Raw genomic sequence first — 15,459 nt, 5'->3', positions numbered from 1 at the left:
TCCCTTTGAATGGGTGAATGATCATAACTACGATCAGAAATTGGGCCAAACATACTATTAGCATATTCGGTCGACGAAATTGGTTCCACGCTTGGTTGTCTACAAACTGACTCCATGCCCACCATAAATTGTTGCATCTCATCTACCAAACTCGAAAAAATATGAATAGGAGTACAACTAGTCTCTCCTCCCTGTGGTTGCTCACTTACATACCTACTGTAAGAAGGTTGGTATGTATGAGAATAACTCAAAGGGTACGTGGAATATTGACCATAACCAAAGGATTGGTTTTGATTGTATTCCCCATAAGGGTGATAGTTTTCAGAATGTTGTTGAGGTTGGTAACCATACCCATTGTTCCAATATGCTCCGTCCATAGTAATTGGTACCTGAAACAAGAGTTATCTAAACAAGGTTAAAAACCAGAAAATAGAGATAAAAACAAAATAAAAGAAAAAGACTAAAAACAAAAATATGAAAACAAAAAAAAGTGACAACCGCTGCCGGGCCAAAATTTGATCGCTGTCGTATGCGTCAAAAATAAATTACACTTTCTTACTACTCAAAATATAAATATAGCAAGGGCAAGAAATGATCTTCCCACAGAGAGGTCTTGGTTGTCAAAGTGTTTCGGTTTCCAATAGAACAAGGGGGGTTTTCTGATTTTTATGTAAAGGAAATTAAACTAAAAGCAAGTAAATAAATAAAGCACACAAATCAAAATGTGAAGATATTGGTTAAGGTTTTCGTCTTCAATCACAAACATGATTTCGACACAATAACTAGAATTTATATTTTAGTCTCAACTTTTATCAAAGACCTAGGATACCTTGATCGCAAGTATATCCCGCAAATCTCCTATTGTCATCAACAAACACATTAAAAGATGCGAGTATGAGTTCTATCTAAGAGAACAACCTAACGTGTAAAAGCACTAATCAAGTTCAATTCCCTAAATGCATTAAGTTCTATGAAATCAGGTCAATCAAAGTAATCGAACGTGTAAAAGCACTAATCCGATTTAACAAAGGTTATGACTCACTTGTGACTATTAGGATGTATCACTACAAGCAATAATCACAATAATGCTACTTGTAATCAGGAATCTATCACTTTTGCGTATAATAAATCCTAATCTAGCAATAGAGATGAAAACACACTCAATTGATTCTAGACTCAATCAAACAAGTATTCAAATCATGTAACAATATCATCAGTAAATCATAAACGATAAGAATGGAGACAAAACTAGTTTATTGCATAAAAATCATGTTTGGAATTCCAACTTATTCCTTAACCAAGAGAAAACTAGGTAAACATCATAACGGAGTTCATAACAAGAAGGAAGAGAAAACCTATCATGTTTCTAAACCCCAGAACCTAGTAGAAGTGAAAGAGATTATTCATCTCCCGATTCACCGAGAAAGAGGTCCCTTTTATATCTTTTCTCTTGGTCGACCAATTTCCAAGTCTCCGCCAAAGCTTACCCAAAACGTAGCCTAACTGTTGTTTCTTCATAAAAAGCCCAAACATTCAAGCCCACAACTCTGAGCCCATCAGGTCCATTACTATGCCTGTCAGTTTTGTGGAACTGACAGTGCAAATTCCAGCTGCAACTCAGGCATCACACGGCTCCTTCTCTGCATCGTTCCTAACATACATCTATCCCCGGCAACAGCTTACTCCAACTTCAATCATTCAAACCCATTCATTCTACAGCACAGTCTCAAGCCAAATCACTACCAGTGCCTTCACATTCATTAGCACAACAGTTGGGCATCACAAACCCAAGCCAACGCCAGTTGCAGCTCTGCCTCAAGCCATTCTCAGCAAACCAATAACAACCTGCAGTATATCTTCCATCTGTGGCTTCTTATTCATTCAGCAACACTGCATCATACCAGTTCCACCTGCAATTCAGTTCAGGCCATAATACACAGCAACACCATTTTCTTCTCCTTGTTTTGTTGGCAGCTGCTCATCTGATTCTTCCCATGTTCACTTGCAACAACCACCAGTTCAATAACACAGTACCACTGATTCAAACCAGAGCTCATTTTCTCAACTGCACCGACACTGCAGCTTCAACCATTTCACTCTGCCTAGCCAAGATCATCTCCCATCAGTGCTATGTCTTCTGTTCCTGCTATCTTCCAGCAATTTAAGCCATTCATTCTTGTTATCAAACAACTCACTTTCCTTGTCTATTTTCTTGCTAAACCTTGCTCAAAATCTCTTCCCAGTAATGCCAGCTTGCAACTCCATATTCCCATTTGAACAGGAACCAACAATCATCTTTAATGCATCCTTCCAGCACCAGCACTAATTCATTTCATAACCTGTAAAATCCTAGGCATACATCTAGATTCATTCCTGAGCCAACACACAGCACCACCAGCTTCAGTGCCACCTCCATCTGAATTTCTCAAACACCAACAACATCACCAGTACCATTTCAGTTCAAGCAGCAGCATCTCAATTCCTTCCCTGCTGTAACTATGACCGCCGGGCCACCAAAGACATTTCCTGAGTTTCACCGCAACACAAACACCAACTTTCCACAAGCCATTGTTACCACCAGTTCCATATCCACTTGCAAAACCCCCCTTCTTGGTCTCTTCAAAATTCATCCAACTTTGCTTAAATTCTAGCTGTAACCTCTTCTCTTCCTTGTACTTCACTGTAACCAACATGGCACCAATTCCAACTGCAATTCCATCTTCATCTAAAACAGCAACTTCACTTCCCTTGTTCTACAATCAACAAGAACAGCTCCTGCAATACCAATCACCAGCTTAATACCACCACCAACTGCAATTGCCTAGCCATTGCATCATCACCTGCAACAACATTGAATCTTCTCTGCTAACCATCTCTGCATTATATATCAAGGCCAACACCAATTCCATCACGGCTGTAGCTCCTTCTCATTCAAACTGCATCTCAAGACTACAGCCTCAACCTTCCCTGACCAGCACAACATCTCAGCTTCACATCCTGCAACAACAACATCACGAGGTTGTTTCAATTCTTACCTGTTACAGCTGCAATTCTGCATCACAACAGCAACAATCCTCGGCTTATTCATTGCAGCATCACCTCTTATGTGAAATTGTCACAACCATTAGCAGCTCCATCTCCTCATACCATTTACTGTCACAGCCATCACCTGCATCTCAGCATCAATTTACCATAAACAACCATGGCCCTGTAATCTTTCATCCATTCTTAGTAACAATCTTCTCTTCTTTCCACAGTTCTTCTTCTCCCTGTAATGAAATCGATCTCAGCAGAACCCCAACTTCAATTTCTTTACTGCCAACCAGTTGACCTAAATCCAAGGAAACAAACTTCATTCCTTCCAATTCTTCAGTGATTCGAATCTAGAACAAACCCATCTCTCACAACCACGATTCCCATGGCAGCAACATCATCTCATCTCCTTGCAATTTCATCACCAGAACCCATGAATATCAGCACCATCCTCTCGATCTTGTTACGGCGGCTACAAGATTCAAAACCCATGACTTTCTTCTCCTATCTCTCCTCCAGAAGCAACTCAGATCATTCAAACCCTAACACAGACACAAATACTCTCCGTTCATCACATGTAACTGCTGCAACATCCAATTCAGGTTAAACCCATCCTTTATTTCCGTTCTCGAACTCGAAATCATCTTCTCAAACTCAAACCAAATTCACTAGCAGTTCATCCCATTTGCAGCTGAACAGATGAAGAATGGAAAATGTTGTCTGAAACAAAAGAGTTCGACTGCACAAGAACCGGTCTAAACGACCTGGACCGGAATAGAACCGGTGATACCGGACCGGTACCGAATCGGAACCGACTTGACCGAGACAGACACCGGTTCTGAAATTTGAGAACCGGACTAGACCGGTACAGACACCGGTTTTTGGGGAGAACCGGACTTGAACCGGACCATCTGTACCGGTTATTATTAGCCGTCAAGATCTGTATAGGGTTTTAATCCTAGCCGTCCAAGACATAGGATGTCGAGAAAAAGAAAACAGAAGAAGCATTCTTCATTTCTTCTTCTTCGTTTCTTCTTCTCAGCGAAGGCGGCAGGCTGCAGGCTGGATTTTTCTGATCTTCTCTTAGGGTTTGAATCATTTAGATTGAAAATCACTATCAGTGTATCACCATCTCTATCAGGTCACTATTCTTCTCCTTAGGGTTCGAATTGTTTGATTGTATATTGATTTAGGGTTTTTACTTGTTTACAGAATTGTGATTTGATCTATATGTTCAGTGGCGTGAAGAAGTGAAGGTAAATCGTTCTTTCTATTCTTCCTCTGTGATTTGATCTTATTTCGATCAAACATAAATGTTCAGTGCCATAAATTGACACTGCTGTGTTGGGTTAGAATTACATGGAAGATAAAGATTGCTCTTTTACGGCTATAAATACAGTGAGTTGCAATTGTAGTTGTTATTTGATAAAAATTGCTCTTTTATGCTTGAATTCTTATGGGATGTCATTTATTTAATAAAAATTGCTCAATTGTGTTAGGTTAATGCTTGTATTCTGGGTTTATAGAATTTGAAATATCAAGAAAATTTTATAAAAGGGTAAAGAATCTTGGGTGGATTTGAGAGTGGTGTGTTAAGAGTTTGACATTGGAGAATGAAGGAAACAAGTGATTAACTGATTATGTTAAGAACTAGATTAGTACACTGATGCTGAGAAGGAGCGTATAGTGTAATTTCTGAAGTTTTAGAAATTGTGTTAGATTTTACACAGGGATAGTTCTATTATAAGAATGTTAATGTTAGTTGGTACTTGGGAACTAGTCTTACACTCTTACTGTGTTATGTATTGGTAGTGATATGAACCATGCTACTTGTAAATTTTCTAACTTGCTTCTCATTTTTCTCATTTTTCAACACGGGTCTCTGGTCTCCCTTTATGTCTCAGCGAAGCATCATTGACTTTAGTTTCTCTATGTTATTAACTATTTTCATATTTGTGGCAATTAAAATATCAGATCCTTTGGGTAGTTTTTATTTTCTCACTAACAATAAATATACACTATATACTTTTTTTTTGGTTTAATCAGAGTGTGATCATATTCATTTTTTTAATCTTACACTTCTTAGTATGTTAGAATAGAACACAGAGTTTCGACTTAGTCATGGATAGTAAGTATCTCCTTGTAGTGAGTAGTGACTGATAGACACATTTTTGTGTCTAATTTGTCCTCAATGCCTGTATTGTTGGAACTCTATTTTTGTACTAATATTGTGTTTTTATGTTTGTTTAGGTGTTTTTGGAGAAAATACCCTTGTATGGAAAGAGTTGCTCAAAAAGTGATGATTTACACCCCGGTTGTTTGTTCCTTTTTACGTTTCTTTTTGTCTTTATTTTGCAGGTTCAAAGTGAAAACTAAGGACTTGGAGAGGAAAATCTTAAAGCGAAAAGCGAAAAGAGAAGAAAAAAAGGACAATTTTAGGATTTAATTTTTAATTTGTAATTTTTTTAGAGTGTGTGAGGAAAACTGTAATTATTTATTTATTTATTTTGGACTTTGGACTTTGTTTTTTTTTTAACCCTACGGAAGGGTATTATTATTTAAAAAAAAAATTTATTATATAAACTGTGTGCAGGGAAGGACGACGATTACTATATCGTCTCGGCCCCTCGGGTTCGCACACGGCATAGGAGTCGTGGCCCGATTCGACGACAACGGTTCATCGCCCGTCTGGTACGGGAGGTAAGTCCAATCGAAACACCCGCGAATCTCCTGCAAGCGGGTTACTGTCTGCCTTAAGGTGATAATTGTTTGAGGACGAACCGGACTGTCTTTATTTTCCTAGTAAAGGGCAAGGACTGGCCTAAAAAAGATAAGGGTTCGTATTTCATCACCGTTCCCTTCTTGCCCGCCTTAGGAAAACGAAACCTAACGCGAACCCAAGCTTAAAATTTGGAATAGAACGAGACCGATAGGGTAACGAGCTTAATAGGAAACTCGTTCGAAAAATATTGGTTGCTCTTTAAGCACACTCCAAAGTTCATGATGGTTTCTGTGAGTTGAATGCGTGACTGCGCCGCCTTGTGATAGCGGTGAGGCCTTGGGTATCAAAGCTCCACTGAGCCTCCCTCTCCTCAATTCAACTTACTTTGACTCGGATTGATTCCAGAGGGGTTTGCTCAAATTGCAACGAATTCCCTTTCGAAAGATAGAAGCTGGTCTAGAAACAATCTAAGTGGAGCCATCATGCTTTTTGTTTGCTAGAAATCTTTAGGTTTGCTTTGGTGGAGTCGAGTCGGCCTTGTTTGTGATTGTATAGAATCCCTCTGTAGTTTATATTTCTTCGGTGATGAATCCTTTTGAGGAGACGCCACCTGCGATGACGTTGCGAGAATATATGTCTAGAAATTCTCGTTATCAAGAGACGTCTTCGGAAATGACTCTTGGTGAATATATGCGTGGGAAGCGATATATGGATACTCCAACTTTTATTGAGGAATCACCTCTAACGATCTATGAGAAATATTATAAACATAGACCATGTAGTTGGGAACAAAGCTTGAGAATTCGTGAATATCAAAAATTATATTGTGATGATGATGAGGAGGAGGATGGTGATGATGATTATAATGATATTTCTAGTTCAAATCCAAATAATTTTAATAATTATTTACCTATTCAAAAGGACGAGTATTTGACTAGAAATACCCCCGTTTTAGACGATGATTACGAAACCGATGATGGTTTAGAGGAACCAGTTTATCTTGAGAGTACTGTTTTCGAGTCAAACGATTTAGAAACATTAGTCTTAGAAGAACTCGTAGAGATTAGAGGGGATGAACCTGACTTAGAAAAATCAATCGCCCACTTTCAGGAATCTGATGACCTAGAAATTAGGGAGATTATGACCAGTCTACCTAGAGACGCCGAAAACTCTAAGTTTGGGGGTGATTATCATTCTCCATGTTCTTTAACTCTTAAAAATATCCCTCACTTGGGACTTGACATCAATGCCTCACCTATCTTACGAGATTATCTTCGTACTCGTTTTCCAGAACCTAATGATATCCAACAAGAGTCTCAACTGTTAGAAACCCATCCTCTGGTTGATGTGGTTAACCCAGCCAATAATACCAAGATTGATTTTGTTTTCCCACCAAATAGTTTTCTTCCAAATGTGGGAACATATAGATTTCAAATGTGTCGAATATTAAGTTGTGAGACTAAACCTAAATGCTTTAGGAAATTAGAATCGACACATTTGCTTAAAGATGACCACTACTCTCATTGTGGTCAATTATGTAAGTCATATCTGATTGACTTAGAGGATCCGCAATTATTTAGGTTATTACTTCGTGATTCTAAGTTCGTATTTGAGTTTTTCCAGACTCTAGGACCTAGTAAGTTAGATCCAATCTATGAGGAAATGCATCCAAGAAAAATATTTTATTTAGACCCTTTCATAGAACCTGAACCTGAACCACAATTAGATATAAATATCTTAATCAGGAAACTAGGTAAGGGCACGCTAGTCTTGTTCATTTTCTTGGTTCACTGCAATTTCCTGTTGTCATCTCTTTTTGGTTTTAAAGACCCGCAGTTATTCCGGCTACTGTTATACGGTTCGAGTTGACTAAACCTTTTCTAAGTCTGGCTGAAGACTTTAAACTTAGCACTTTTTGGGAGGTAACCCAATCTCATGCAACACGGTAATATCCTTCCTTAACTCTTTTGCTTCAAATAGTAACCGTTTCTCCTTGTTCATGCTTTTAATTTCATCTTTAGAACATTGAGGACAATGTTAGATTTAAGTTTGGGGGTATGGGAAAATCTTTTAGTTGCAATAAATAAACTCCAGAGCCTAGAAATTTACGCCTATTAAGGATAGCACTAACCAATCTAAGTGGATGGAAACATTTTTGTTTTAGGAGTTGAGGAACCAATCTGACTAGATGGAAACATCTATAGAGTCTATTCATAAAAGCACAGAGCTCAGGTGTTAGAAATAACATGATAGTTTCGCCATATCTCGTCGAGTCCTTTTCACTTTTTATTTTCAGTTTTCTTTTATTTCAAGTGATTTGGTGGGGCACACGATTCAAGTCGTTACCACTGCTAAGGTGAATTAGAGTGACTGAGATTACTAAAAAAAAAAAAAGACTGGACCAGTTAGACCAATCGGAATAAGTATTAACACTTGGATAGCAATATGCGTGTGTTCTCCCTGTTTCCGTCGCCTAAGCAAGCGTGGAATGCAGGACCCGTGGGAACTATCATGTAATCTGCTGACAAGAAGCATGCGCTTGGATCAAAAATATCTATTCATGCCGTTAAAAAGAAAAAATGGTTATTGTTATGTGTAGTCAACTGCTGGTTCCCTTGTATTTGCCAGTTTGTTGATCTAGATTTAAGTTATTGACCACTGGTTCTCTTGTATATGCCAGTTGTGTTGATATTAGTCAGACCGGTATCTCAGTCCATTAGGATAGGTTCATTCTGGCAGTGGCCTTCAGACAGATATGGGAAACATCGTTCACTTTTCAACCATCTACATTTTTCTTTTTCCATCTTCTTAATCTTTTCATGTGATTAGTCTGACTCCGAGTATGATGTCCATCGTGAAACTATCTTAGTAGAGCTCTGTCACTTATATGAATTTTAGTATGCTTGAGTGAAAACTCGTGTACAGTAATTGGAATTTCGCATCAGGGTACTTCCTCCTATAATTAATAAGTATGCCAACCAAGGAGGTTCTTTAGTGCTTTCCAAGATTTTGCGTAGATAGTTAGGGTCTGGAGTATTGGTTTTTGTGGGTACACCTCTGATAAACCCACCCGAGATTAACTCGGTCACTTTTCAAGAATAAATTTGCTCGAGGAATAGCAAATAATAAGTTTGGGGGTATTTGATAGACACAATTTTGTGTCTAATTTGTCCTCAATGCCTGTATTGTTGGAACTCTATTTTTGTACTAATATTGTGTTTTTATGTTTGTTTAGGTGTTTTTGGAGAAAATACCCTTGTATGGAAAGAGTTGCTCAAAAAGTGATGATTTACACCCCGGAGAAAAGTACTAAAGGCACCCCAGAAATGTACCAGAAACGTCCCAGAAATGTACCGGAAATGTCCCGGAGGAAACCAGAAAAATTACTATTTCAACCCAAGAATTACTATTTCAGCCCAAATTCCTAAGGGGACACCACTGTTTTCTAAGAGGACACCTTTTCACGATTTGAATTTGAAAATGGCGGGAGAAATCAATCACGCTTGCATGAAATTTTTACTCGATTCTTGGACGTGTTTTTGGAAGATTCGATCGCTGGAAATTATTGGGCTAAGCCTGTTAAGGATAAACAGGCCGAATGCAAGTGATTTTAGCGATCAAGTTGGGCTGAAATGACCGGGAGAGAAGATCAAAGTCCAAACAGGGGAGCTGTTTTCACGGGAGAATATTTTGGAAAATATTGGATTCTGTTGGAGGATATACGTGTGTTATCTCATGGGATTCGAATATATCTAAGCTAGGAAAGATTGAGAGAGCGTCAGAAGCCAAGAGAATATTTGGTAAACACGATTTCGATTAAACAGGAAAAAAATCAAAAATATTATTCTCGCGTCTGCAAAGAATTGAAGAGAAGATTATATGGAGTTATGATGGAAGATATCGATTTTGTTGGGTATAAATAGCTCACTGAGGTCAAGGAGAAAGGGTGTCGAGAGTTGGGAGGAGAGGAGAGAAGGCTGCAGAGGGAGAATCACCATTTTTTTCTGCTGCTGCTGCTGCCATTGATGAAGAGGAAGAACACGAAGAACAGACGGCCAAAGACAGCCGTTCCCCAACAGTGACAACGACCGGTCTCTGTGGGTCGTTGTCAGCTACGCAGACAACAGAAGCACTCTTTTATCGTTCTTTGTAACGGTGTTCTGTAACGCTTATAAGCGTTGCAGTTTACCGATTTTCACCCTTTTCTCCATTTTCTCTTCATTGTAAACACCAATTGAGCTTAATAAAATATTTTGAGAGGTATTTCACTATGATGAGCAAAACCCAAGCACTGGGACTACGGAGAAAGCCTTAATTCATCCATGTGGTAATTTAATTAATTCTTTTATTTACTTTTTGCACTAATTTTAATTGAATTAAGATTTTAAATTAATTACTTGTGATTTTATTTGATGGAGTATGCTTGGTCCTAGGGATTTTTGATGAGCCATGCTCATAAAATACAACTAATATTTTATAAAATCTATCTTGGCAATAAACTAGAGTTAATATTTGTTTTGTTTTTGAACTATAATTGTTAGAATTAATTTCTGAACCACTTGAAAATGAAAAAAACGGCTGTATCTTTAGTCCTAGTACTCTTGCCCATATTGTTAATGTTTTTTGTATATATTTTTATTTTTAAATCTTTACAAGTCCGAGCAACGAACTTTTACTACCACTTTCAAAACTATAACAGTGACACGGAGATAGGTGCACTGCCGTTAGCTTAGATGTCTGCAGATAATCACATTGAATGTTTTAGATGCCTTAACGAAATTGTTTCTTACCCAAATTGGACACTGATCAAGTATTTCCTAGGCTTTCCATATTCAGCCCTATAGTTTAATCGACTAGGACATTCTGTGCATTATAAATTTGTAATTGTTGGTGTGTGATTGCAATAATCTGAATGTAATTGGTTATGTTTTATGTTTGTTAGATGAACACATTAAATGAAACTCCAACTACAAATGCAACTGCAACTCCAACTACAAGTACAACTCAACAAACAGAAGTTGGATCATCCTCTCAAGCTGCATCTCACACAAATGAATCTGAAACTGCAACTCCAACAAGTAAAGGCAGAGCTGAAGCAGTTGAAGTTGGTGATAGCAAAAAGAAGCACGGCAGAGTGAGATCAACTGTTTGGTTGGAAATGACTAGGATAGATGATGAATGGGCTGAATGTCGTTATTGACACAATAAATACAAAGCTCACAATGATAATAATGAAACTTCTGTATTGCGAAAGCATTTGAATAGATGTCTAAAGAATCCTAATAGGAAGAAAGAAAAGGGACAACCATCTCTGTTGATGCCACCCCCAAAACCAGGTCAGGATGGTAAACTTATTGCTCGTACTTACAATTATGATAGGTTAAGAAGGCGTCTTGTTGAGTGGATAATTATGGATGAAATTCCTTTTAGAAAAGTAGAAGGGTCAGGCTTTGTGGCATTGATGCAAGAGGCACAACCTAGGTTCAAGGTTCCAAGACGTATGACAATTTATAGGAATATGTTAAAGATGTATGTAGAAGAGAAGAATAACCTAAAAACTTACTTCTTGACATCTAAGCAGAGGTATCTTTGACAACTGACACATGGACATCACCAAATAATTTTAATTATATTTGTGTAACCGCTCACTACATTGATCAGAACTGGAAACTGCAAAAGAGAATACTCTTGTTCTGTCAAGTTGAAGGTCACACATGTATTGCAATCGGTGAGAAGTTGGTGGATTGTTTGGAAGATTGGGGTCTAAAAGATATATTTGGTGTCACTCTAGACAATGTCAGCGCCAACACAGTAGCTATGGATCATCTGAAGCAAGTTGTTACTAGCTGGACAAGATCACCAATCAGAGCTAAATATTTACATGTAACATTATCATTTCACATCATTAATTTATTTTGGAATTTGTCACATGCATCTTATGAGTTATGACTAATTTTTCTTGATTATTTGTTTATTGTTATCAGGTGAGGTGTTCAGCCCATGTTCTTTCTCTTGTCATAAAAGATGCAGTACGACTCTTTAATGAATCTGTTAAAAGGATAAGGTCAGTTGTAAAATATGTTCTTGGTTCTCCTTCTAGGTATGAAAAGTTTAAACAATGTGCTTCCCTAGCAAAGGTAGATTACAAGAAAGCACTGAATTTAGATGTATATACTCGATGGAATAGCACTTACTTGATGTTAGAAGCTTCTCAAAAATATGAAAAAGTTTTTGCAATGTTAGCACAGATTGATAAGGACTTTCAAGAGAGGTTTATTTTTGAGCAAGACAAGGAATCTGTTTTACCAAGTGATGCTGATATTGAGGAAGCTATAGCTAGTGATGATATCTTGGAAGAAGTGGTTGAGGATATGGAAGAAGATGAAGAGGTTGAGGATATGGAAGAAGAGGTAAATAAGAAGAAGAAAAAGAAAGTAAAGACTCATGCTCCTTATGCAGAAGATTGGTCTTATGCTAGAGGTCTTGTGAAGTGTTTAAAGGTATTCTTCGATGCAACTGTCAATTTTTCTGCTTCTACACAAGTCACTACTCATTCTTTCTTATGGGAGTTGGTATTCATCCATGAACAATTAATTGAATTTAGATAAAATGTAGCATCAGATTCGTTTATTGCACGTATGTCTCGTCTTATGTTTGCCAAGTACAATAAGTATTGGGGTGTGTACGAGAAAATGAATCCTGTTATGTTTTTTGCTCAATTGTTGGATCCAAGAGAGAAACTAAAGGGGATAGAATTTACTCTTAACTGTTTGTTTGAGAACAATTTGTGGGAGGTTCAAAGAATCATGAGAAAGGTGAAATTAGAATTTCAGGAACTCTTTGATGATTATAGTTCAGTGTATTCAACTCATGAGGAAGGGTCATCTAGTGTTGCTTCGGTAGTTGCCAGTTCAGTTAGCACGCCATCTCAAGGGTTGAAATCAAGAATTCAATCAAGGAAGAGACAGCATTGGGACAACCCAAGTTGTGTTGAAGAAGCAAGAACAACGGAGTTAGATAGGTACTTGACAGATGTGATGATGGATGGAAAAATGCGTGAAGTAGATCAAGATGATGACTTTGACATATTGGCTTGGTGGCAGGCTAATGCAAACAGGTATAAGGTACTGTCCTACATTGCAAGAGATATATTAGCCTTGCCTGTGTCTTCATTATCCTCTGAATCAGCTTTTAGCACCGGGAAGCGCGTGTTTACTCCATGGAGAGCTTCTATGTCTACAAAGACAGTTGAGGCATTGCTCTGTACATAAAGCTATTTACAAAAACCCATTGCTCTTGATCTTCTATGTGATTATGTACCTGATGATGATGGTGAAGATGCGGCAGGTACTTATTTAGGTTTTTCTTCTTTTTTGTTTTCTTTAATAGTAATTACTTTTATTGTATTGACTGAAGTTTAATTATTTCTTCTTGTTTATTTTTTTTTGCCTGTTGCAGTCATAATTGAGAATTTCCTAAAAGATTGAAGTTTATTTCTTGGCTCCTTGGCTCGTTGCTAAGAAATGGAAGGTTGGTAACTTTCTTTATCTTTCTTGTTGTCCTTGTTGAAACATAATTTGGATTCATTTCTATATCAAATTCTCATTACTACTATGTAATTTATGGAAATGAATGCAGGCTAGGATTGCAAATTGCAAGTGCAGGCTTTCCAACCATCCATTTTCGTTTGCAATGATCACATTTCATTTCTTGTCGACTTGCCTTAGACAGACTTATGGTTGTGGAAATGTTGTTTTTTACTTTTTAGCAAACTGAACTTATTTTGGATTGTTGTTTTGAAGTTATGGAAATGTTGAACTTAAGTATGTATGCAACCTGAACTTATTTTGGATACATTGATCATATGGAAATGTTGTATAACTTAGTATTAATTTGTAACGTTTTCCGGATAAAAAAACCGGTACCGGTCTTGTACCGGACCGGTACCGGCAGTACAGGTACAACACCAGGTACAAGTACAGGTACCGGTACTCAAAAAGAGGTACCGGTCAACACCAAGTACAGACACCGGTTCCATAAGAGAACCGCTCCGTACCGGAGTATGTGCAGCCCTAGTTGGGATGATATATGTACTTTCTTCTGGTAGTTTTTGTTAGTTTTCCCCCTTTGAAAGATTATGCATAACTACACAAATCGTCTACTGGTAATTTGGTGTTTGGGTGTCGTTAGTTGTATTTTTGTGATTGGAATAGACTAAAAAGTAGTTATCTCTTAAGCTTGTAAACTGTGCTAGGTTTGCTAATTAATGGATGTTAGGAGTCTTGGACTAAGCACCCATGATACAGTGGGCTACTTGTATTCATATGGGACCTAATTGCTGATGAATACGGAAACATGTGTGTGTGTGATCCGTTACTCCTGATGGGGTTTTGCTTAGATTCAGTTTTCGCACAACTAAGTGCTTTGAGAATTTTGTGCACTCATTGTTATTATCTTATAGTTTAGATGGTGTAAGAAATATGTATAGCTGCCTTGTGACGTTGGCAGTAGTGGCACCATTCGGAGAGAATAAACGGGTGTGGTTATTTGTTTGTTTTGCATCACCCGTAGTTGGATCGACTCCCACAGTTTGTTATGGCGATGACCGCGGGGTCGTCTAAAAGATTGGATCTATTATCTTTTCATGGGTTCGACAACATTACGTTCTCTGGCGCACGGTAGGAGAACTAGTGGACTACGCAAGGGTTCACTTAGTATGTTGTATGGTTAGACTACATCTTGTTTGTTTGCAGCTGACTCGGTGTCTGGATCTGAGTCAACCTCTGATTCGGGCCAAGTCAGCAGTCAGACCGTTTGTTTTGCATTTTGAGTCAGATCTGACTCGACTTATGAATCAGACATAACCCCTGACTCGGACCCATTTGAGTCAGGTAATAAAATATCCCTGACTCACGGGACCAAACCACTGACTCACATTTTTTTGAGTCAGATGAGTCAGATCTGACTCAAAACAAACATATCGAGTCAGATCCAGATGAGTCAGGTGATTTCACTCAGATCTAGATGACTCGGATCCAGACGACTCAGATGAGTCAGGAGTAAACAAAAAAATCAAGAGAGGGATAGTAATAAATTGTAATAGGACGTGGGCGTGGATAATATTTTACCTTTCTATTTGGTTTCATGAATGTATTTAATTCTGGTTAGTCAATTTTGCTCCTTTGAGGTACCGTCATTTCAATGGTATTTTAATGGCGTCGGTGCCTATAAATCGCTTTACTCCTAATCGAGTGTTTTCATTGGTAAAATTATTTTTAGGGCTTGTTAGATGGTACTTGAAAGATGTAAGGGAGTGAAATCCTACTTTTAGTTGGGGTCTGACCCAACTTACTATTTTTTCAGGAAACTGTGATTGAGGAGCATCTTAACTTGTAGCCTGTATTTTGATTCCGAAAAGCTACTTCGTTATTTTTAAGGTGCTTGGATAAATGTTTTACTTATTTATTTCAAGACGACACTTTCATTTCTTTTTTATAATTTTCTTTGCTGCTACTTGGGAAGCCGACCTGCGTGTCGAAGATTATTATTATTTTATTTTTATTTTAAAATATTTTATTAAACTTTACGATCTTTTCTCCAGTTTCATTAATTAAATTTCAATAACATTTTGGATTATTGTAAATGTGCTCCATACAATTGCCCGATCTCCATTTGTTGGTATGACGGTTTAAGTGTGTAAAATG

The 15,459-nt window shown here is 37.8% G+C and overlaps 1 protein-coding gene and 1 long non-coding RNA gene across 2 annotated transcripts; both read left to right on the top strand.

The window, feature by feature from the left end:
- Positions 1-10,697: 10,697 nt before the first annotated feature.
- Positions 10,698-12,363, top strand: LOC113330476. Its single transcript, XM_026577285.1, has 4 exons — positions 10,698-10,889; positions 11,010-11,243; positions 11,417-11,638; positions 12,004-12,363. Exons 1-4 carry the CDS (start codon positions 10,698-10,700, stop codon positions 12,361-12,363), a joined length of 1,008 nt encoding a protein of 335 aa, XP_026433070.1.
- A 621-nt stretch (positions 12,364-12,984) lies between these two features.
- Positions 12,985-13,422, top strand: LOC113330561. The gene is made up of 3 exons (XR_003350315.1): positions 12,985-13,102; positions 13,214-13,285; positions 13,394-13,422. It is a non-coding gene; the product is annotated as an uncharacterized LOC113330561 (long non-coding RNA).
- The last annotated feature ends 2,037 nt before the right edge of the window (positions 13,423-15,459 follow it).

Source organism: Papaver somniferum, unplaced genomic scaffold, assembly GCF_003573695.1.
Source record: "Papaver somniferum cultivar HN1 unplaced genomic scaffold, ASM357369v1 unplaced-scaffold_118, whole genome shotgun sequence".
Classification (NCBI taxonomy): Eukaryota; Viridiplantae; Streptophyta; class Magnoliopsida; order Ranunculales; family Papaveraceae; genus Papaver; species Papaver somniferum.
This window is presented reverse-complemented; position numbering and strand designations above follow the sequence as displayed.

What these genes read in the sequence shown, in the direction of transcription:
- LOC113330476 (XM_026577285.1), top strand. Translation starts at nt 10,698, where the DNA reads ATGAACACATTAAATGAAACTCCAACTACAAATGCAACTGCAACTCCA. An exon ending in AGGCACAACCTAGGTTCAAG is followed by an intron (nt 11,244 to 11,416) that starts GTTCCAAGACGT and finishes TACATTGATCAG; the next exon opens with AACTGGAAACTGCAAAAGAG. An exon ending in TCAGAGCTAAATATTTACAT is followed by an intron (nt 11,639 to 12,003) that starts GTAACATTATCA and finishes ATGTTAGCACAG; the next exon opens with ATTGATAAGGACTTTCAAGA.